Source organism: Salvelinus alpinus, chromosome 5 (assembly GCF_045679555.1).
Source record: "Salvelinus alpinus chromosome 5, SLU_Salpinus.1, whole genome shotgun sequence".
In the NCBI taxonomy this organism is placed as follows: Eukaryota; Metazoa; Chordata; class Actinopteri; order Salmoniformes; family Salmonidae; genus Salvelinus; species Salvelinus alpinus.
Genome location: NC_092090.1, coordinates 50,215,674 through 50,238,479, shown reverse-complemented (window position 1 = coordinate 50,238,479; position 22,806 = coordinate 50,215,674). Strand labels below are relative to the sequence as shown.

The following is a 22,806-nucleotide window of genomic DNA, read 5'->3' as shown; positions in this document are numbered from 1 at the left end:
TGCACAGACCCGCATAAAAGCGCGTTTAAATCAACCAATAATCGAGCGCGTTCCACGTTTGCACTTTCACAACCAATCACGGGTAAGCTTTGTGAAACTGACATTTTCAAATTAGATATTTTGTCTGCACTGTGGTGGTGTCGAGCAGAGAAATAATATTTACCCCCCCCATTGCCTTTCATTTCGGAAAAGATTAGCTACATATTGCAGAGACGAGTGAGGTAAGATTGGCATTGCTTGAATTAACGTCCCTAGTTTTAGGTTGGTGTTTCATTATGCGTTTAACTAGCCTGGTAAAGTCGAGTCGATAGTTTACGTTAGCTAACAGTAACTAGGTTATAAGACCAGCTGTGAAGTGTCGTAATGTTACAATACACAACTTGCGAGCTAGCACTACTGCTGCCTAACGTTAGTTGGTTACCTAAGGTAATTAGTTAGCTAACGTTACGTTAGATAACAGCAGCACAGTTACCGTTCACTAAAGTTCTGAACGCCGGTGTTGTACCGAAAATCTCCCCCCGTCAGAACCCCCACCACACCCTTTCGCGTTCTTCATTGCTTCGTCTTGTTTGCTAGTTGAGATTTCTGCTCTTAACTCCGCTGTCAGTTTAGCATACATTTCACTGATCTTAGAAAGCGTTTTTGTCGGTTTGGCCAATTGTTTCAAGTGTATGTGGCGGTTCTAGCTTGCCGCTGACCATGTCGCCCGTACCTAAATCCAACACTGATTTTTGTATTCATCTATAAATAAATCTCTCCCATTACTTATTCGACTAGTATTTTTGAAAGTGTAAGGATAAAAATGCAGCCATAGTAGTAATGAAATGTGTATTGCTTGCCAACATGTTACTCCCTCTATGTTTTAATATAACACACATACATTAATTATTCATTTCGTTTGCCTATCATGACGTGAAGTTTGTTCTATATAACGTATTTGACTGATGTGTGCCACGAAGTATTTGACTCGAGCCACAAAATTAAGGAAATTGGAGGAGGGGGGTGGAGATTTTCGGCACAACACCAAGGTCCTCTACTCTGACAATTATTCCTCTGAATTACTAGATACGACCTCTGTTTAATCTTATCTAGTCAGTATTGTAAATTAGGCTATGTTTATTAAGCAGGGCAATCCCGTTGGCAACTTTTATTAAGCAGGGCAAACCCGTTGGCAACTTTTATTAAGCAGGGCAAACCCGTTGGCAACTTTTATTAAGCAGGGCAAACCCGTTGGCAGTTTTTATTAAGCAATCAAACCTGTTGGCAATTTATAGCAGGGCAAACCGGTTTTGGTGATTTTTACATATCAAAATGAATCAATCGCAGCACGTCTTGTCATTCATCTCTTTTTTGCCAGATCAAGTACAATGCCATTGGAAATTATTCTGAACATACATTGCATTTGGAAAGTTTACAGACTCCTTGACTTTTTCAAAATGTTTACTTTACAGTCTTATCCTAAAATTGATTTGAAATAATTCCCCCCTTCAATCTAAACACACTATCCCATAATGACAAAGCAAAAACAGGTTCAGAAAATTTTACAAATGCACTCAAGAACATTCCGAGACTTGTCCCGAAGCCAGACAACGCAGGAGTGGCTGTGTTCTTAGGGTCATTGTCCTGTTAAAAGGTGAACCTTTGCCCCATTCTGAAGTCCTGAGCGCTCTGGAGCAGGTTTTCATAAGGATCTCTTTACTTAGCTCCAGTCATCTTTGCCTCTATCCTGACTAGTCTGCCAGTCCCTGTCGCAGAAAAGCATGCTTCACAATTTGTCTCGTTCACTTTAGCTTGTAAATGTCCACACTCACCGAAAATTACATTCGGTAGCTACTAACTCTGCTTGTATTATGAGCTGTGTTTGCCGGTCTTTGCATTTAGTTTGTCAACATTTATCTAAGCTTGTTAACATTTAGCTAAGTGTGATAGTTATTTTCACATTTTTTTTTTTGCATTGTGGTAATAGCCCCTATGGGCTTTTCCTTAGTGCCCCCTTGTGTGATATGCTGGTAATACTGTAAATCCTGGGATGCGAGAAGGATGGTATAACAACGTGAAAATCTGCTTACCACCCAAGCCTACTTTAAACATTAATTTACAATGGCGTTGTACTTAATCAGGTAACTGCTGAATGACTCAATGTGATTTGACTTTGATCTACCAGAAATCATCAAAACGGGTTTGCCCTGTCTACAACTGTTGGCCAGTGTTGGAATCTGGCTTGTTTTTGTCAAATGACCAAATGCATGCAAACTAGTTTATGTCTTCATAATAGCTGTCAGATAAATTAATATTTCTGACTAACTATTCTAGCTAAGACTCTTACAATTTTTTGTTGTTGCAATGAATATGTGCAAGTGTTCTCCTTTCCAACAGTATCAACTAGGTTAGCATTTTGAAGTGAATCCACACAAATCATCATGGGAGACGACAGTGACTGGATGAAGTTGCCAGTCGATCAGAAATGTGAACACAAGGTGACTCATCAGTTATTCTTTGGCATATTCTGCTCCTTTATGGTCCCTTTTGTGATACAGGTTGAAGGTTGGATTTCAGTTGGTTGTGGGAATGCACCATAAAAGCAAATTCACAACATTAGCTTGGCTTTATAGCTAACGTTACTCTAGCACCGTTCCACTTTTAACCCCTTATTGGCCCTTCTTGCTGTCCCAGGTATGGAAAGCCAGGCTGAATGGGTATGAAGAGGCCCTGAAGCTCTTCCAGAGGATTGATGATAAGAGTCCAGAATGGGCCAAGTACCAGGGAATCATCAAGAAGTTTGTGACGGACTCAAACTCAGTGGCCCAGCTCAAAGGACTGGAGGCTGTTCTGGCTTATGTAGAGAATGCACACGTGGCTTCTAGGTAAGGGGATGGAAAAATACTAAGTATTGTGTAGGACTAGATTATTATGAATTAATCATACAGAAATATCAACTCCACTTTCAACAACTCCAACGAAATTGCCTGTCTATGGTGTGGGAAGCGCTGACTCGCTGCCCTTTTCTATTATCAAGACATCTGCTGGTTACTAACTGGTTTATCTGTCGACTAGAACTCATGACTAAAGAGGCTTAATGCATAGCTTTTATTTTTACCCATAAGACTAGGAGTAAAATGTCCCTTGGGACCAATATTCTGTAGATACGTTTTGTAGATACGGCCCAGGGAGTTTTTCCTGACCAACTAGGCCTATGACCTGGATTATTTCCTTCTGGTCAGGTAGAACTCCTGGATCCTAGTTCTTGTGAAATAGATTGACTATTTTTGTTTTAACTTATCTATTGTTGCTCTACAGGATGGTGGGTGAGGTGTTATCAGGTGTGGTGTGTAAGGTTTTCAACCAGCCTAAGGCGCGGGCCAAAGAGCTGGCCTCAGACATCTGCCTCATGTACATAGAGATTGAGAAAGCCGACATTGTACAGGAGGAGCTCATCAAAGGATTAGAGAACAAGAACCCTAAAGTAGTCGTCGCTTGTGTGGAGACCATACGCAGGACACTCTGGTGAGACGCAGTAGAGAATGAATGTGTTCTTATCCTGGATAAGCACTAAATACTGGTACTTTTAAATACTGGTGATGATTGAGGAGACGTGACATGTTGGATCTTTTACCAAAGACTACACACACCCAATTTTGGGATTAAGACCTGGTTATGTTTTGCATGTACCACCTGCTTTGATTAAATGTAACTCAAAACAACAATGAAACTTCATGAATGTGCTTGTCTGCTTCCTTAGTGAATTTGGATCGAAGACTGTGACCCTAAAGCCCATAGTTAAAGTGTTGCCAAAGCTGTTTGAGTCCAGAGAAAAGGCAGTCCGAGATGAGGCCAAACTGCTGGCTGTGGAGGTCTACAGGTGGATCAGGGACTCACTACGACCTTCTCTTCAAAACATCAACTCTGTACAGGTGAGGGTTAAGGGTTGATCCAAACATGGTATTTCATCATTACCTGAATGAGAAGAGCGGATCAGCGTTGTTGCTGTGCATTGGAAAGCCTTCCATGAAGATGTCTTTGAACAGTGTTTTGGACAGATTCTCCCAGGAGATCTTTGCTGTGGTGCAGGCTTTCCCTAACTCAGCCCTGGGGCCCCTCCTAGGTGCATGTCATGTTTTTTGCTATAGCACTACACGTCTAATTCAAATAATCAAAGCTTGTTGGAGAGTTGGTTGTTTGAATAAGCTGTGTAGTGCTAGGGCAAAAAACAAAATGTGCACTGGGGGGGAGGGTCAGGTTGTTAAAAGCTGCTGTGTGTATATGTATGTAATCTGACCAAATTCACATAGAAATGTAGTTATAGATCTGCCATTTGAATTGAAAGCAAGTCTAAGAAAAGGTAGATCTGTTCTGTGTACTTTCTGTTTCCCGTTCTTAAGTATAGTTTTTGCTTCATACTTTCGTTATTGTATACCAGCTGAAAATACAATATTTTTGATTATAGAAAAGAGATTTCACAGCGGTTTAGATGGTACAATGATTCTCTACACAATGACTGCTTGTATTGTCACAAACTGAAATTAGGCAAACTTAGTATTTTAGCAACCAGGAAATAGTGTGATTTATGCGTATTGCACTTTTTTTTATGGGTTTTCGTCTTGGTTACTCACTATGCTGGGGAATTCAGACTGTGCAAGGCCCTTTTGCTTTTGACAAACTTGATAATTCTTGTGGGTGGTGTCTTTATAAAAGAGCCTTTTTTTGTAAACAAGCATACACCACTCTGCCTGTGTATATCTAAGCCAGTGTCTCTCTCCCCGTATGTCCCCAGTTGAAGGAGCTGGAGGAGGAGTGGGTGAAGGTGCCGTCGTCTGCCCCCAGACAAAGTCGTTTCCTACGCTCCCAGCAGGACCTGAGGGCCAAGTTCGAGGAACAGCAGGCCGTGGCAGGGTCCGACGGAGACTGTGAGGACGTAGCAGACTCTGCTCCTCAGGTGGACCCCTATGAGCTTCAGGACCCAGTGGAGATCCTCTCCAAACTGCCCAAAGACTTCTACGTGAAGATTGTAAGCACACACCTTACTGAGCATGGCCGTTATTTGGGCGGTATCCAGATTCTCATATCGTCATACCGTCCTTCTCATCCTGGCATTTATGGTTTTATTGGTTTAGTACACATGGGTGCGCCAATGCACTACACTAGAATATACACAGCGTAGTCATTTGCTAATACAACACCTTCAAGTAAGCATTTTACATCACATCCATTTCTGAGGTGGCTTTTTTCCATCTTTCATGAGTGCTAGGATTGGCTTTATTCATACGGCAGTGGATAACTCAACATAATTACCTCCTGAAAGTATGCTAGCCATTTACTTATATGAAGGTCAAGTGGTGGCAACCAGCGCTGAGAGTTTATTTATATATTTTTTTGGCAGGAGTCAACCCAGCCAGCCAAACTTTTCGCTCTTTCTCATTCAGCTGCATACCTGTATCATCGTTATGCAACAGCATAATTGGTTCTAGGGCTACAGTCACGTCCGAGAGAATATACAACACTTTCCTCCAATTTATATTCCTCAGGACAATCCCATAGCATATATTTGTATATGCCAAGTGAATTGAGGTTACAGGGGTCACAGTATGGGCTTTGAGCCTGTTTTGCATGAAATAATTTTGCTGATTTAAAAAATAATGAAAATATCTGTTTTAGGCTAAGGCTCTAACATAACAATGTGGAGAAAGTCTAGGGGTCTGAATACTTTCTGAAGGCTGTGTGTATATAGAAGAATGTCATCTGCATATACAGTGGTTCTTACTTTAAAAGTTTTGACTTTATGCCACAACCATTTTTGGGAGATGGTGGCAGATAGTGTGGCGCAATGACATAATTTACCACAATCACAAGGGGGAGTTAGAAAGCTGATCTATCGGTAGTCTAAACTGGCACAAATTTACTGTCTTTTCGTGTTTTCAGTCAGAGTTGCTCTTCTCTGGCACTAATGCCCTGAGAGTACAATGGGGGAGTTACACTTGACACGGAATGACAGTCCAGCGAGGATTTGTCAGCATAGAACTGCGTGACTCATTTATGGGGATATGATATGAGGAAGATTTCATCAGTATAGGAGAAGCAATTACATTCTGATGTTGTGCTATAGGCTTTAGCGACAATGAATAACGTTGGGGATACATAGGAATGGATTTGAGTGTATGCCATTCGTAGAAACCATCGCACCAGGGTTAGCATAACACACAAAACATATCGATAAAATTATTTACCAAACCAAATTTCTCCAAGTCCACAAAAGCCTTCTCAGCTTCTAGAGACAGCACACTGTGTCCTGGGCGACGCATATTTGGCACAGCGTTAGCCGGGGTAGGCCGTCATTGTAAATAATAATTTGCTCTTAACTGACTTTCCAATTAAATAAATAGAGATTAATGCAGAGTTGGTATGCTCAGGATTATTTTAATTTTTTTGTCAATGGCCGACTCCAATAATACCGTTCCTAAAATGTAGTAACACTTCAGGTGGAATGCCATTCGTCCCAAGTGACTTACCCTTTTTTTCCTTTTTATTTTACCCCTTTCAGTGCTGACTCCAGTTCTTCTGAGAGCTTGGCTCAGATCTGCAGATTGCTTCTTACACAATACGGACAAATCAAGATTATGTTAAAACTGCTTGCATTTGTCTAGTTCCAACTGGATAGAAGATTTGTAAAATCACTGAAATGTTGCATTAATTTCCTGTGGAACTGAAAGTAAGCCTTTTGACAGGGTCTATAGAAGTACAAGATTCACTTTGTTTAAATTAAGGCTAGAAGCCTGCTTGGTATGCTCCCATTTAAAATAATAGTTCTACCTTCCTCTATGCATGAACTCAGCTCTCCTCTTTTTAAATCATTCAGTTCCAGTTTAACCACCTTCAAATCATTGACAATATTTCAGGATCTTTTCAAGTGATTAAACATTTTTCTCCAATAACTTGATTCTGTGATTCCTGGCTTTGAGGTGAGGCGCCAAATATTATGTAGTCTCTGATAAACCCTTTAGTAGCCGTCCATGTAAACCTTGGGTCCTCAACAGAGTCCTTGATTATTTATTTTTTAATAATTCAACTATTTTGGCTTGAAATTCAGCCACAAACGATTCGTTTTGGGGAAGGGTTGTATTAAAACGCAAATGTTTTATTCACCTTAAAGCTCACATCGACTTGGGTAACCAGGGGATTATGATCTTAAAGAGTCACAGGCAATATTTCTATTGGCGTGACGCACATACGCTTGAATAGAAAACTCTACAGTCAATTCTACAGTATGATTTTGTTATGCAGGAAAAATATGCCCGGATTTAATGCCCGTATTCTAAACTCGCCACTCATCAGCGATATCGAGATGTTCCGTCATTGCATTCAACGCTAATGATGCTGATTGTTGGGCATGTGAAAACGTTTGCATGGATCTATCAAGCTTATGAATGCAGTTTTCGATCTCATCTGCCCTTATGACCAATTCGCACTCAAAGTGTTAACAATTCTTTGGTAAGCCCAGGGGAAAAGCTGTCCTCAAACAGCAGGTGCATAGATGGACACATACTACTTTCTTGTCCTATATAGACGTGCAAATGTAAGCTAAGCGGCCTGAAGTGTCCTTGCCAGTCTTTTCGTTAACTAAAGTTAAATTCCTTTTAATAAAAATAACTGCGCCTTTGGACTTAGAGGCTCCACTCGTCGAAGCAGCAACTTTACACACCTTATCCTGTAAGTGAGTGATATCTTCTACTCGCAAATGACATTCCTGGGTAAAGGCATTAAGCAAACATTTAGTTCTCTTTATTTTCACATTCAAACCAGACTTTTAGGCATAGGAGACAGCTTAACCTTTGTCAAAAACAAACCTGACAATTACAGGTTGAACTAAGTGGTTCAGATTTGCCTTCGATAAGCAGTGACATGTAACTCTGTTTCTGAGAAATGTAACATCCACGTAACTTAGGTCTCCAGAACTGGGGCCTAAATTAAAGGCCATATAACCAAGCGAAATTAAACTTGTGAAGCTTTGCAGCCAAACTTGAAAACAAAACTGGCTACAGTGGTTTAGGGAAATGGATACACAATGAGGTGATAAACATTAATCGCACCAAAAGCTAGCAATATCAACCCCCTACTAATCACGTTCCAACTTCAACATGCCTCCATTTCAGTATCGTTGAAACATTAGGTAGCCCGATTTGCTACAAATCCATGTTCTAACAGTTTTTCTAACCATTTTTTTTTTTATAGTCCAATACTAAATTATGAAATCCAATAGTCAACCGGTTGAACCAGCCTCCAGCTCTGCTAGTGAGCTAATATTAAGCATTATCTCCAACCGTGAAAGAAAGCATCCTACACCATTTTTTGGGGTGCTGGTACTCAAAGTTCTTGTCCAAAACAAAGATAATAGTTGCGTAGTCAAACGTTTGCTTCATCTTTACCTCCCAGTTGCTCCCGTTTCATGGGGGGTGTAAGACCTGTCGCTGGGCGGACTTCTCTGAAATTCCTGCCTCTTTTGCCGAGATGGAGAGCTGCTCACTGTTGAAAGTAAGTCACAGGGTGGTGGGATAGATCAGAAAAGAGGGTTTGCCCTGCAACGTATGGTTTTCCTGACATTTTGGATAGGGGCATTCTTTCTTGCTTCTCTTGCTTCACTCGCTCCTTGTAGAATAGCATTGCCATCTTGGTGTCTGAGAACCTATAAGACCATGGTCTGGGGGTTGTCCTTTGCATTTTGAATCGAAGTAGTTCCAAGTGATGGAATCCATTTGGGAAGGATTTCTTGCGGGAAAGCAATTGCATCACCTCCCTCCCGGTCTGTAGCAATCCCCGTGACCATCACGTTATTATGTCTGTCTTGATCCTCAAGCGATGTCATTTTGAACTGCATCTTCTCAATTTCCAGAGTGCAGAGGTTCACATCCCTTTTTAAGCCCCTTGACACAGTCTGAATGTGTTTCACCTTTTCTATTAGCGCTCAAACTGATCCCATGTGGGTGTCTAACTTTTTTCTTGCAAGGTAGCAACTTGTTCCCTCACTCCTTGAATTGCTGCACCAATAGCACATGTAACCACCGCCTCCATCTGGTCTTGTTCAGCTAAAGCTAGCATCAGTGTCAACTTCAGTTTTCTGGCGTTTAGTTGCCATTTTGGTGTGCAAACCAATGTTTCTTGACCCTAGACTTTCCCACTGACATTTAAACTAGAAAGTATAAAAAGTTGACGTAAACCTGAATAGAATGAGGAATTGTCGGCAGGAGCTTCAGTCTTCTGACCGTTTGTAGGTCATGTGAGCTGGTGTACATGCTGTTTGTGGAGTCTTGAGTCGCTAGGGCAAAAGGCCTGCTTGCTCTGATCGTAGAAGATGGCGGAGGAGCAGATGGGCTGACAGGCGAAAAAAAACAAGGACATCAAGATGCAGAATTCATCCAAAGGGCATTGACCTCTCAAACGCGGCAGAAAGCCAACGCAATATGATGCCCCATCTTATTAATTCAGCCACTTACTTGGATAACTAGCAAGTTAAATTTAGGTTCTTATTCTGCTTATCGCGCAGGGAAAAAATATAACTCATATCTTGCTGCGTTGTGTAAACGCAGGTCTAAAATACTTTATGTAATTTGTGCTTAGCATCAGAATTTTGTGCTGGTTGCACTTTTCCACTCGGATAAGAATTTTTGGTGTAGCCAGTCTACTTTTCTCTTGTAAATGTTAAATTAACTTTAAGGAAATGTAGCTGACTACTTTCTTTCTATGATAAACAGAAATATGATGGAAACGCATTGTTTTTGCAAAAGGACCTTGCGTGCTCATTTTACTTGTGGCTGCTGGCCAAATAGTTGTACTTCCGTTGTCATCTGATGAAATTCAGCTGTTTTTCTGCCTAATGTGTTGTGCTAATATATTTTCTGTGAAGGGGAAACTGTAGTTGCATGTCCCTGATCACTATTGATGCAAAAACCACGTGGCTTTCAATGTAAAATGCGACCCCTGGTCTCTACATAGCTGGACTCACCTGCTCCTGCTTTCTCCCGTTGTGCTATTTACAAACATACGTGATTGTAAGCTTCATAATGTGACTCGTAAAGTGATGAACGCAGTCTGCTTAATCTAACATATTGCAAAATTTGACTGCAGGTATTTAAAGTAGGTACAAAATATGACTTTTTAGTTAACTTCTAGTTGCACATAATCCCGGATCCGGGAGCACCCTCATCAGTAAAAAAGCTGACTAGCATAGCCTAGCATAGCGCCACAAGTAAATACTAGCATCTAAATATCATGAAATCACAAGTCCAAGACACCAGATGAAAGATGCACATCTTGTGAATCCAGCCATCATTTCTGATTTTTAAAATGTTTTACAGGGAAGACACTATGTATTTCTATTAGCTAACCACGATAGCAAAAGACCCAACTTTTTTTTCTCCACCATTTTTTTACTGCATAGGTAGCTATCACAAATTCGACCAAATAAAGATATAAATAGTCACTAACCAAGAAACAACTTCATCAGATGAGTCTGATAACATATTTATTGTATAGAATATGTTTTGTTCGAAAAATGTGCATATTTGAGGTATAAATCATAGTTTTACATTGCAGCCACCATCACAACTCTCACCAAAGCAACTAGAATAACTACAGAGAGCAATGTGAATTACCTAAATACTCATCATAAAACATTTATGAAAAATACGCAGCGTACAGCAAATGAAAGACAAAGATCTTGTGAATCCAGCCAATATTTCAGATTCTTTAAGTGTTTTACAGCGAAAACACAATTTAGCATTATATTAGCTTACTACAATAGCCAACCACACAGCAGCATTGATTCATGCACGTTAGCGAATAAACCAGCAAAAGATATTACATTTTTCACTAACCTTCTCAAAACTTCATCAGATGACAGTCCTATAACAACATATTACACAATACATATATTGTTTGTTCGAAAATGTGCATATTTAGCGGCACAAATCGTGGTTATACAATGAGAATAGTAGCCAAGCTGCCAACAAAATGTCAGGAGAAATCTTGGGAGAGGCACCTAATCTAATCAATAACTAATCATAAACTTGACTAAAAAATACAGGTTGGACAGCAAATGAAAGATACATTAGTTCTTAATGCAACCGCTGTGTTAGATTTTTAAAATTAACGTTACTACGACATACAGCGTGCGCTAAAGCGAGACCGCACCGAAATTAATGGCGGAATAGTAGTGTAACATTTTTCAACAGAACAACGAATTAACATCATAAATAGTTCTTACTTTTTGATGAGCTTCCATCAGAATCTTGTGCAAGTTGTCCTTTGTCCAGAAGATTCGTTGCTCGGTTGTAGATTGTCGTCTTCAACTTTGGAATTAGCAGCAAACGTTAGCCATGTGACGAAGACGTGTCCAACTCACTATAACGCAGCACAAATGAAATACCGAAAATCGCAATATACTGATATAACTCGGTTTAAATTAACTACATTATTATGTTTTTAACACCTATATCGAATAAAATCAGAGCCGGATAAATCTAACTCCTATAACGAGAGCTTTTCAGAATGCATTCCTGAGGTCTGTCTTGCGTCATGACGAACGTTGCACCCCCGGTTCCAAGAGCCTTTATACGGCCTCAGATCTACCTAGCAACCACATTCCAATTCTCACTGCTTACTGACATCTAGGGGAAATCGTATGCAGTGCATGTCGACTCATAGATTACATGCAAATTAATAAACTGACCCTGGAACAGAGTGCCCGATTTCAGATTTTTCAGTTCCTGACAGGAAGTTTGCTGCAAAATGAGTTCTGTTTTACTCACAGATATAATTCAAACGGTTTTAGAAACTAGAGAGTGTTTTCTATCCAATAGTAATAATAATATGCATATTGTATGAGCAATAATTGAGTACGAGGCAGTTTAATTTGGGAATGAATTTTTACAAAGTGAAAACAGCGCCCCCCTATTGAGAAAAGGTAACTTCAAATAGTTTTGACTGTTGGAAAATCCATCCCGTGGCTATTTTTCCAAATATTCCCAAGGCGCAATGGCCCTGTCCGGATTCCCATACTTGTGTCCTAAATAGTAGTGCAAAATGTTTGCCAGGATGGCGTACGCATTTTGGCTTTTCATCTAATATGAAATCACTCCATGCTCTTGAGGAACCGAATCTTCTTTTGACAACCGCTGATAATCAGATAAAGAGACGGGCTGTATCAAAATGAATGAATAACGGGACACGCAATAGTGCATTTAGGTGACATATTTGCAGTATGGGTGAGCCTAGTATGTTATTTGTTGCGTACTGCATAAATGTTTACTAAACCGTACATTGTCAATAATGTAGTAGCGAGACAGATTTTGGGCATGGCCTGTCTTCACAAAATCACATCTTTCCTGCGCAAAGCTTACACAAACTAAAGCTGTGGAGCCGATACTCAATTTGTCATTGTCGTGTATTGGGTCTGTGACCGAGTCTCCTTCTGTCACTGTAGGAGGCAAAGAAATGGCAGGAGAGGAAAGAGGCCCTGGAGGCCTTGGCGATGCTGGCTAAACACCCCAAACTGGATAATGGCGACTATGGAGATGTGGTTCGAGCACTCAAAAGGGTAGGCAACTCTAAGTGAGTGAAGTTGCAGTATGTATACAGTGCACTGACTACCCACTTAAACTCTCAATTGTTTGTCTATTTGTAGGTCATTGGTAAAGACACCAATGTCATTCTGGTGTCGCTAGCTGCAAAATGCCTGGCTGGATTGGCCTTCGGTCTCAGGAAGAACTTTGGGACGTATGCAGGCAATGTAAGTTCTCCCTTTAGACGGTTACTGAGAAACTAGAGATGCTTAAGATATTGCTTTACTGTGTAAGACTCTTCACCGGAAACGGTTTGTTAATCTCCAATTTTGACAGATTTGGTTATTTTAAAATGTTTATTTTCCTCAAGGTGGTGCCAACTATTTTGGACAAATTTAAGGAGAAGAAACCTGCTGTGGTCCAGTCCCTGCAAGAGGCAATCGATGCAGTCTTCCTGACGGTGAGTAGGAAGATTATTCCAACTGATTATCCTTTTGGTTCATAGCTTACTATGCACTTTAAATCTGTGTCAATGCTGTGTGAGCCTGTGTTATTGAAGGATCTGCACCAGTATCTCTTGGGCCATAGATCTCAACACAAAGTATAGTTGACTGTTATGTGAAATCTGTTTATGTAGCTGGTCTCTCCGGTCCTTTGTATAGGCCTTGTGCTAATCAACAGTTATTTTTTCCCTTTCTATAGTTGTCATTTGAGAAGCAGATGTATGCTAGTCTAGATGGTCAATGCATGTGATTATCTGTGGGCATGTACACCGATTACAGCATTTCCTTCACTTAGAATTTACTCCAGCTTTTTAATGTGGAGCGATGTTTAATTTGTCAAATGTAATTAACTCCATTAGAGGAGCAAATTCAACCTTGATCTATTTTCATTGGTAAGAGTTAAGCTATTTGCATGGGTCTGAAGTTAGCCAAATGTCATTTGTGTGATTTCCAAGATGACAGACAAGCCAGCATATCTTTCATATCACTTTACCTACAAATTGTTTAAGGGTAAAACAAAAAAAGTGAAATAGAAAAACAGGGTAATGGTCTGATTTTTGTTCTCTTCAGACCACTCTCCAGAACCTGAGCGAGGACATGCTGGCTGTGATGGACAACAAGAACCCGTCCATCAAGCAGCAGGCCTCTCTGTTCCTGACCAGGTGTATCCATCTTTCGACTCCTTCCACCCTGCCCAAGAGCCTGCTCAAACCCCTCTGTGCTGCCCTGCTCAAGGTTGGTCTCACCCATCCTGTAGGTCTCTAACTGTACATGTCCACTGGGGGAAAATATTATGTGAACATGCAATGTTCAGAGTTAAACTTCACAAATGTTCAGAAAATAAAGGAATATAAGGTTATTGTTTGATCGGGTGAAGTATTATACACCCCCAACATAGGGCTGGGCAATATGGCCAAAATATCATATGTATTTTATGTTTTGAATAATACAAGTTCTAAATTTGCTTTGAGAAGTTTGTGACCCTAGGGTGGCAACACATGAATTCAATGGTCTTTCTCCATTCTGATTGTTTTATACTGTTCAACTTCAACCCAAAATAATTTATAAATTCCTGCACTCATTTGAGAATTTCCACATTGCTATGTAGGGCTGCATGATATGGGCGAACAATCTAGGCCTTATTTTTAGCCAAACACTTCGCTGAACTGTTGTAATCATGGAAACAGAATGGGTTTTCTATAGTTAGAACATAGTAGTGGGGACTTTGAATACAGTGTTTTGACATGACAATGAAAAATGCTAGGGAGAAGTTATTGTAACAGGGTACGAACCTGTGTTTCCTAGGGGACCCTATAATCTTTGGCTACATTGAAAGTTTTCTCTTAGCTACTTCATGTAGCTAACATATTCATGCTTTGCGTAGTCCTCCTTGTTTTTATAAGATACTCTTGCACAAACATGCAGATTTAGGTCTACAGCATCGCTGAAGTTTAAATGCTGTATAGCTAATAACAATTGCTCTGACTCAGCTAGCAAATAAACGTACTAATTAGCATTAGCGGCTAACACAATTTTGGTCAAACTTGCTAAGGAAAGACATACTAGCAGTTTGCAAATATAAGAAATAAGAGCTAATAGTATAATTACTGACCACTAGTGGATTTATATTAAGAAGAAAAGTGAAAAGCATTGTCAACAATGTTGCATGTGCTGCATTGACCATGCACACTGAATGCAAGTGTCATGTTTACGGCACAACAAATGCACTCCTTGAGGGGCGGGGCTAGGTCTGTGGAAAACGGCATGTTTAGAGTGAGCGGAGCAAGATGACTCAATGAGCGAAGTAAACTATAAAAATGGACGTTACACACGGCGTATCCCATTAAACAAACCAAACATTTAAATACCGTTATAGAAGGTAAAGTGTAAACCCAATTCCGGTATATTGTAAAATACGGTATACTGCCCAGCCCTACCCCACAATTATTTCTATAAATCCCCATTTGAATATGGCTCTGTATGACATTGTGGGTTGTTTCTTCATGGCAGCAAGTGAATGACCCTGCTCCAGAGGTGAGAGATGCTGCGATCAAGGCTCTAGGCACGGCCATGAAGGTGGCAGGAGAGAAAGCTGTTAACCCCTTCCTAGCAGACCTCGACAAACTCAAGGTTGACAAGGTGAGGTGTATGTGTGTACATACATACAGTTGAAGTCAGAAGTTTACATACACCTTATCCAAATACATTTAAACTCAGTTTTTCACAATTCCGGACATTTAATCCATGTAAAAATTCTCTGTTTTAGGACAGTTAGGATCACCACTATTTTAAGAATGTGAAATGTCAGAATAATAGTAGAGAAATATTTATTTCAGCTTTTATTTCTTTCATCTCATTCCCAGTGGGTCAGAAGTTTACATACTCAATTAGTATTTGGTAGCATTGGCTTTAAATTGTTTAACTTGGGTCAAACGTTTCGGGTAGCCTTCCACAAGCTTCACACAATAAGTTGGGTGAATTTTGGCCCATTCCTCCTGACAGAGCTGGTGTAACTGAGTCAGGTTTGCAGAACTCCTTGCTCACACACGCTTTTTCGGTTCTGCCCACACATTTTTTGTGATGACCACTCCAGTACCTTGACTTTGTTGTCCTTAAGCCATTTTTCCACAACTTTGGAAGTAGTTGCCCTAACTGACCTAAGACGGGGCATTTTTACTAGGATTAAATGTCCGGAATTGTGAAAAACTGAGTTTAAATGTATTTGACTAAGGTGTATGTAAACTTCCGACTTCAACTGTATATTAGCCATTTGTATAGGCACCTGTATGTATGGTGCCTTTAGAAGTTATTCAGATGACTATTTCCACATTTTGTTATGTTACAGCCGTGTTTTGAAATAGTTTTTTTTCTCAAACTACACAATACAAAGAATGTAGAAGAATACAAAGAAATTAAATATGAAATAGCATGTTTACATAAGTATTCAGACCTATTACTCAGTACTTTGTTGAAGCACCGTTTGGCAGCGATTACAGCATTGAGTCTTCTTGGGTATGACAGCACAAGCTTGGCACACCTGTATTTGTGGAAGTTTCTCTCATTTTTCTCTGCAGATCCCCTCAAGCTCTGTCAGGATGGATGGGGAGTGTTGGTGCTCAGCTATTTTCAGGTCTTTCCAGAGATGTTAATTTGGGTTCAAGTCCGGGCTCTTGCTGGGTGACTCAAGGACATTCAGAGACATTTCCCGAAGCCACTCCTGCGTTGTCTTTGCTGTGTGCTTAGGGTCGTTGTCCTGTTGGAAGGTGAACCTTTGCCCCAGTCTGAGGTCCTGAGCGCTCTGTAGCACGGTTTCATCAAGGACCTCCGTACTTTGCTCCTTTCATCTTTCCTTCGATCCAGACTAGTGTCCCTGAAAAAGATCCCCGCAGCATAATGCTGCTACCACCATGCATCACTGTAGGGATGGTGCCAGGTTTCCTCCAGATGTGACGCATGGCATTCAGGCCAGAGTTAAATCTTGGTTTCATCAGACCAGAGAATCTTGTTTCTCATGGTCAGTATTTAGGTGCCTTTTGGCAAACACCAAGCTGGCTGTTGTGCCTTTTACTGAGGAGTGTCTTCCGTCTGGCCACTCTACCATAAAGGCCTGATTGGTGGAGTGCTGCGGAGATGGTTGTCTTTCTGGAATGTAATCCCATCTCCACAGAGGAACTCTGGAGCTCTGTCAGTGACCATCGGTTTCTTGGTCACCTACCTGACAAGGTCCTTCTCCCCCGGATTTCTCAGTTTGGCTGGGTGGCCAGCTCTAGGAATAGTCCTGCTGGTTCCAAACTTCCATTTTATAATGATGGAGGCCACTGTGTTTTTGGGGACCTTCAAGGCTGCAGAAATATTTTGGTACCCTTCTCCAGATATGTGCCTCAACATAATCCTGTCTCGGAGCTCTACGGACAATTCCTTTGAACTCATGGCTTGCTTTTTGCTCTGACATGCACTGTGAACTGGTGTGTAGACTGGTGTGCCTTTCCAAATCATGTCCACTCAATTGAATTTACCACAGGTGGACTCCAAGTTGAAAAAACATCTCAAGTACAATCATACATTTGCCAAAATGTATTATGCAGTATTGTGTGTAGATTGCTGAGAAACTTAAAAAAAAATAAAATCCAGTTTAGAATTAGGCTGTAACGTAACAAAATGTGGAAAAAGTCAATGTCTGAATACTTTCCGACAACACTGTGTATATCGTATCTCCACTGTTGGTATTGATAAATGGTTTTACACTTTTCAGGGCTCCAGAATATTTTTTTCCCCCTCTGGTTCCACTAACATTTTCAGTTGGTGGCACCAGGCCATGATTTGGTCGCACCAAATTTGTGTTGTCACTCAATTATAAAATGAAAGTTATTCACAGTACTGAGGTTATGATTCAAGAAATACGTTTATTTAAACAAGCAGGAATACATGATCAATATATTCTGATTTGCACCCCGAAAATATAAAGCTTTGAATTAAGTGACAAACTAGCATTTACAGCTCACACTGACGCAACCAATAACAAAAAATTGTGTCCCAAGTGAATGGATGCAAAAAATAATCCCTTTGGAGCCCTGCTTTTGGTCAACTTCAAATAAAATAGCTGTTGCAGTGTTTTCAGAGCCAGTTTGTGACAATGTTTGTATTGTTTACATAAATCAGAATTCTTTGTTTTAGATATATTATTGTTATTGACCTTGGGCCATCCTGTTGCTCAGATTGGTAATATCCAAGTGTTTTCTCTTAATGCTATTTTCCTCTCAAAGATTAAAGAGATTGCATCCAATGTGGAGCTGGCAGGAGGAAAGAAGGGAGGAGGAGCGGAGAAAGGGAAACCTGTCCCCAAGGCACAGCCACAGTCTGAGGCCCCGGCCAAACCCGCAGGGCCCCCTAAAAATGCCCCTGTGTATAAGGTGAGACGGCATGACCGGGCTCTTATTGTACGTTTCATGTCTCCGTAGTTTGCATGTCACGGTGGTCCTTGTCAGGTTTGTTGCACAAAATGTTTGAAGGTGTCTTTTAGAAGGGTTCAATTGAACTTTAATCATTTGGACAATATTGTTTTTCGCTCGAACCAATAGAGCTTGAAAACCAGTCAAATCCATGGGAAAGATACTAGAAGGTATTTGCATTGAAGCGTTCTTGTGTGATCCACTAAACCAGTGACTACCTAGTACCCAGAGCCCCAGGGACAATTTATTTTTGCTAAGCACAGAGCTTCAATATAAGGCTGTGGTCAAAACCATGACAGGTGGGGGTAGTTTAATGTTGAAGCTGGACTTATGGACAACCTGCTGGTAATATTAGTGCAACGAATACAGTGTGGGACAATGTAATCTCTGTTGACTATGTGGTCATCTATGCTGTTCTATTCCACAGCAGTGGCTCCTAAATGGTGGGTTGCAGCCAGTGTTTGGTGATTGCTTAAGGCTGGATTGGTTTTCCTCTTAAAAAGCATATTGGGGAAATATTTTAAATTGCTCTCAATGTGTTATTTCCTGTATGTAAAAAAATTAAATTATTTGTTTATTCTAAAATCTGGTTTAATCTGTCGTCTAGGATGTTGGCGTTGCTAAGAAAGGGAAGCCTGGGGCTGAAGGTGGAGCAGGAGCCAAGAGTAAGAAGCCTGCTGAAACCAAAGAGATCGTGGAGACTGAGCTCTCGGTGAGTACTCACATCTTACCGATTTTGAAGCATCTATATAGTCATCAATAAATTACTCTATTAAATAGATTCAAGTCGCAAATGGCAGCCCATCCCCCCCCCTATGGTGCACTAATATTTAGCTCTGGAATAGGGTGCAATTTTAAACTGGGCTCTAGTCAAAAGTACGTATTGACTGTGTTCTTAGGTGGAGGTGTGTGATGAGCTGGCTGCAGCGGTGCTGCCTGCCCCCTGTGTAGAGATGCTGGACAGCTCCAACTGGAAGGAGAGGCTGGCCAGCATGGAGGAATTTTACCAGGTCAGCAGCATTTATGATTTCACGTTCTCTTTGTTTCTCCGTCTACTCTATTACAACATTTGTTTTTGCAGTGTACGTCTCTTGAGTAGCCTTGCACCAGCCTTGGCTTGTGTGAGTAGGAATGGCTCATAGGCGCATATCTCCTGTTTCTGTATCGTGAGGCAGCTAGATGTACAAGTACACCTCCTGGACAGGACACTAATCTATCACCCCCAAGCAATCTCCTTCATGCTGAGTGCCAGGCAGGCTCATCAGATCTAGGGTTGAATATTTTGCAAATATTCCTTCCTGAGAATAAGTCTCTTTTTCTCCCGGGTAACCTGGTATTTCTCACCCAGACTAGAAGTGTCATTCTAAAGCATAAATATACAGAACAAACAATTATCCCAGAAACCCTAGACCATTCAAATTTGCATACCGCCCCAACAGATCCACAGATGATGCAATCTCTATTGCTCTCCACTCTGCCCTTTCCCAGCTGAACAAAAGGAACACCTATGTAAGAATGATATTCTTTGACTACAGCTCAGCATTCAACACCATAGTGCCCTCAGCTCATCACTAAGCTAAGGACCGTTGGACTAAACACCTCCCTCTGCAAATGGATCCTGGACTCCCTAACGGGCTGCCTCCAGGAGGTGAGGGTAGGTAGCAACACATCCGCCATGCTCATCCTCAACATGCATGCTCAGTCCCCTCCTGTACTCCTTGTTCACTCATGACTGCACGACTCCAACACCAAGTTTGCCGATGACACAACAGTGGTAGGCCTGATCACCGACAACGATGAGACAGCCTGTAGGGAGGAGGTCTGACACCTGGCCGTGTGGTGCCAGGACAACCTCTCCCTCAACGTGATCAAGACTAAGGAGATTGTGGACTACAGGAAAAAGAGGAGTGAGCACACCCCCATTCTCATCGACGGGGCTGCAGTGGAGCAGGTTGAGAGCTTCTTCAAGTTCCTTGGTGCCACATCACCAACAAATTAACATGGTCTAAGCAGACCAAGACAGTCGCGAAGAGGGCACGACAAAGCCTATTTCTCCCCCCCCCCCCCAGGAGACTGAAAAGATTTGGCATGGGTCCTCAGATCCTCAAAAGGTTCTACAGCTGCACCATTGCAAGTATCCTGACTGGTTTCATCACTGCCTGGTATGGCAACTGCTCGTCCTCCGACCGCAAGGCACTACAGAGGGTAGTACGTACGGGGACAAACGGGGTAGTACATCACTGGGACAAAGCTTCCTGCCACCCAGGACCTCGACACCAGGCGGTGTCAGAGGAAGGCCCTAATAAACTCCAGCCACCCTAGTCATAGACTGTTCTCTGCTACTGCACGGCAAGCGGTACCGGAGCGCCACGTCTAGGTCCAAGAGGCTTCTAATCAGCTTCTACCCCCACGTCAAAAGACTCCTGAACATCTAATCAAAGGGCTACCCATACTATTTGCATTGCCCCCCACCCCCCTATTTTACACAGCTGCTACTGTTATCAATGCATATTCACTTTAATAACTCTACCTACATGTACACTACCGTTCAAAAGTTTGCCGTCACTTCAAAATATCCTTGTTTTTGAAAGAATAGTTTTTTGTCCATTTTAAAATAACATCAAATGAATCAGAAATACAGCTGACATTGTTAATGTTGTAAATGACTATTGTAGCTGGAAACGGCAGATTTTATGATTTTTAACCGTCACTCCTGTGTTCTAATGGCACGTTGTTAGCTAATCCAAGTTTATCATTTTAAAAGGCTAATTGATCATTAGAAAACCCTTTTGCAATTGTTAGCACAGCTGAAAACTGTTCAGATTTTTTTTTTTTTTATACAAAAATACAATGGTCCTTTAGACTAGTTGAGCATCAGCATTTGTGGGTTTGATTGCAGGCTCAAAATGGACAGACACAAATAACTTTCTTCTATAACTCGTCAGTCTATTCTTGTTCTGAGAAATGAAGGCTATTCCATGCAGGAAATTGCCAAGAAACAACGCTGTGTACTACTACCTTCACAGAACAGCGCAAATTGGCTCTAACCAGAATAGAAAGAGGAATGGGAGGCCCCTGTGCACAACTAAGCGGACAAGTACATTAGTGTAGTGTACATATTACCTCAACTAACCGGTACCCCCTGATAAGTGGTTCGTCCTTTAAAAGTTGCAGCGTACTGCGGCGCAGCTTGCATGTTGCCGCAGAATTCTATTCTATGGCATGTTATTTAAGTGTGATCCGCATCTTTTGAGAAGTATTTGATAGCCTTCAATAATGGCTGTACTAGAGAATGCGGGCACGTTGGAGATCGGGGTTCAATTCCCCAATGGGGAGGAAGGAGTAGACTGTCCTTGTAAATAAGAATTAACTGACTTGTCTAGTTAAACTAAGAGCATATTATTTCTACACCCTAATTTTCTAGTTCTAGTCTAACCACTACCCAAATGAAAATTGTGAAAATAAAAATCGAATTGATTTAGCAAGACCAGTCCCCATGCTTGACTCAGAGTAGCGCGAAACAGTGCTAAAATAGGTGTAGACTATTGCTTCTAACTTAATATTCTCTTTAAATAAGACCTACACCACTTAACAGCACATTACTCAACACTTGTGAGACTCATGTCGCCTACAGTATATCGAAATGACGCTCTGCCAATAATTATATAGAGGATTGGAGGATAATTTATTCTCTTAGTAATTAGTTATGAATCATAGCTAAATAAACATCGGCATTTTGAAATATTATTTTATTAATGAACGCATAAAGATGCCATTTGTTAGATTGTTTTAGATTGGGTATTGAACCAGCATCTGTAGCAACAGCTTGAACTGCTATGCAGTGTCTTGTACAGTGCCTGAGTGGTGCAACGGTCTAACATGACCGGTCGAGAGTGGCCAACGGTAAGAGCAAAATATTCCTAAAAGAATAATAACCTTAGTGTAACAACCTTTTTAGTAAGTAATACTGAAGTCGTGCACAATTCAGTTTCTATTTAGGTATATATCACCCATTCATTGTCACACAGAGCACCGATTACGCTTTTGGGTCCTACTAACTCCCCCTTGCGCTGGTCTGGAGCAATGAAGTGGTGACGCAGGGTACTGTACTAAACCACAAATTACCTCTAAGTACTGCAGCATAAGCTCGCAACTTTTAGAGGAATCCCTGTATATAGCCTCGCTATTGTTATTTTACTGCTGCTCTTTATTTGTTTTTTCTTAACTGCATTGTTGGATAAGGGCTTGTAAGTAAGCATTTCACTAAGGTCTACACGTTCTATTCGGCGCATGTGACAAATAAAATTTGAACTGGCTATGCCATATTGCTGTGGGTTACACTAGTTCATTTAGCAGACAAGATTTGCTTAGAATTCCGTGGCATTATTTTACAGCATGAAGAATACAATTGAACAAAGCTGAATAAAATAGAAAACGTCCTTTCTCCAAACGATTTGAGGGAGTGTGCACATGCGGTTAACAAAGGAACAGGTTCTCCTATATGCTTCATTTAGTTATTTATGCAACTTTGGTTGTGATACAAATGTTGGGCTTTGTTTGGATTTTGAATACATTCTAAGGCTGCATGAAAGGCATGTGCTTTGTTTCTTGCACATACTTCATCACTCTTTCACAATTTGACAAGCACTTGATAATGCTGTGAATTTCCCAGCGGCATCCCCCTAATGTGGCTGTAATGCCCCTTAATGCCGTTTGTGGCCATTGGCCATTCTGCCCTTGGGCTGAATATAATGATTAGAATTCCCGGCTGCATGTTCTGAGGCGCCTCACTGTCATGGCTCTCTC

At 41.1% G+C, this 22,806-nt stretch overlaps 1 protein-coding gene across 3 annotated transcripts in view; it reads left to right on the top strand.

Moving 5' to 3' along the window:
• Window positions 1–20: 20 nt before the first annotated feature.
• LOC139576296 (cytoskeleton-associated protein 5-like) overlaps window positions 21–22,806 on the top strand; it is a 91,518-nt gene continuing 68,732 nt past the window's right edge. For 2 of the 3 annotated variants that reach the window (XM_071402239.1, XM_071402237.1), the window contains exons 1-14: window positions 98–221; window positions 2,377–2,477; window positions 2,674–2,864; window positions 3,298–3,504; window positions 3,740–3,911; window positions 4,772–5,005; window positions 12,470–12,583; window positions 12,671–12,775; window positions 12,919–13,008; window positions 13,622–13,786; window positions 15,062–15,190; window positions 17,815–17,961; window positions 18,608–18,712; window positions 18,900–19,010. In XM_071402239.1, coding sequence (XP_071258340.1) covers window positions 2,421–2,477; window positions 2,674–2,864; window positions 3,298–3,504; window positions 3,740–3,911; window positions 4,772–5,005; window positions 12,470–12,583; window positions 12,671–12,775; window positions 12,919–13,008; window positions 13,622–13,786; window positions 15,062–15,190; window positions 17,815–17,961; window positions 18,608–18,712; window positions 18,900–19,010 — 1,827 coding nt within the window. In that variant the 5' untranslated portion in view covers window positions 98–221; window positions 2,377–2,420. The other variant, XM_071402238.1, reaches the window with a different exon arrangement.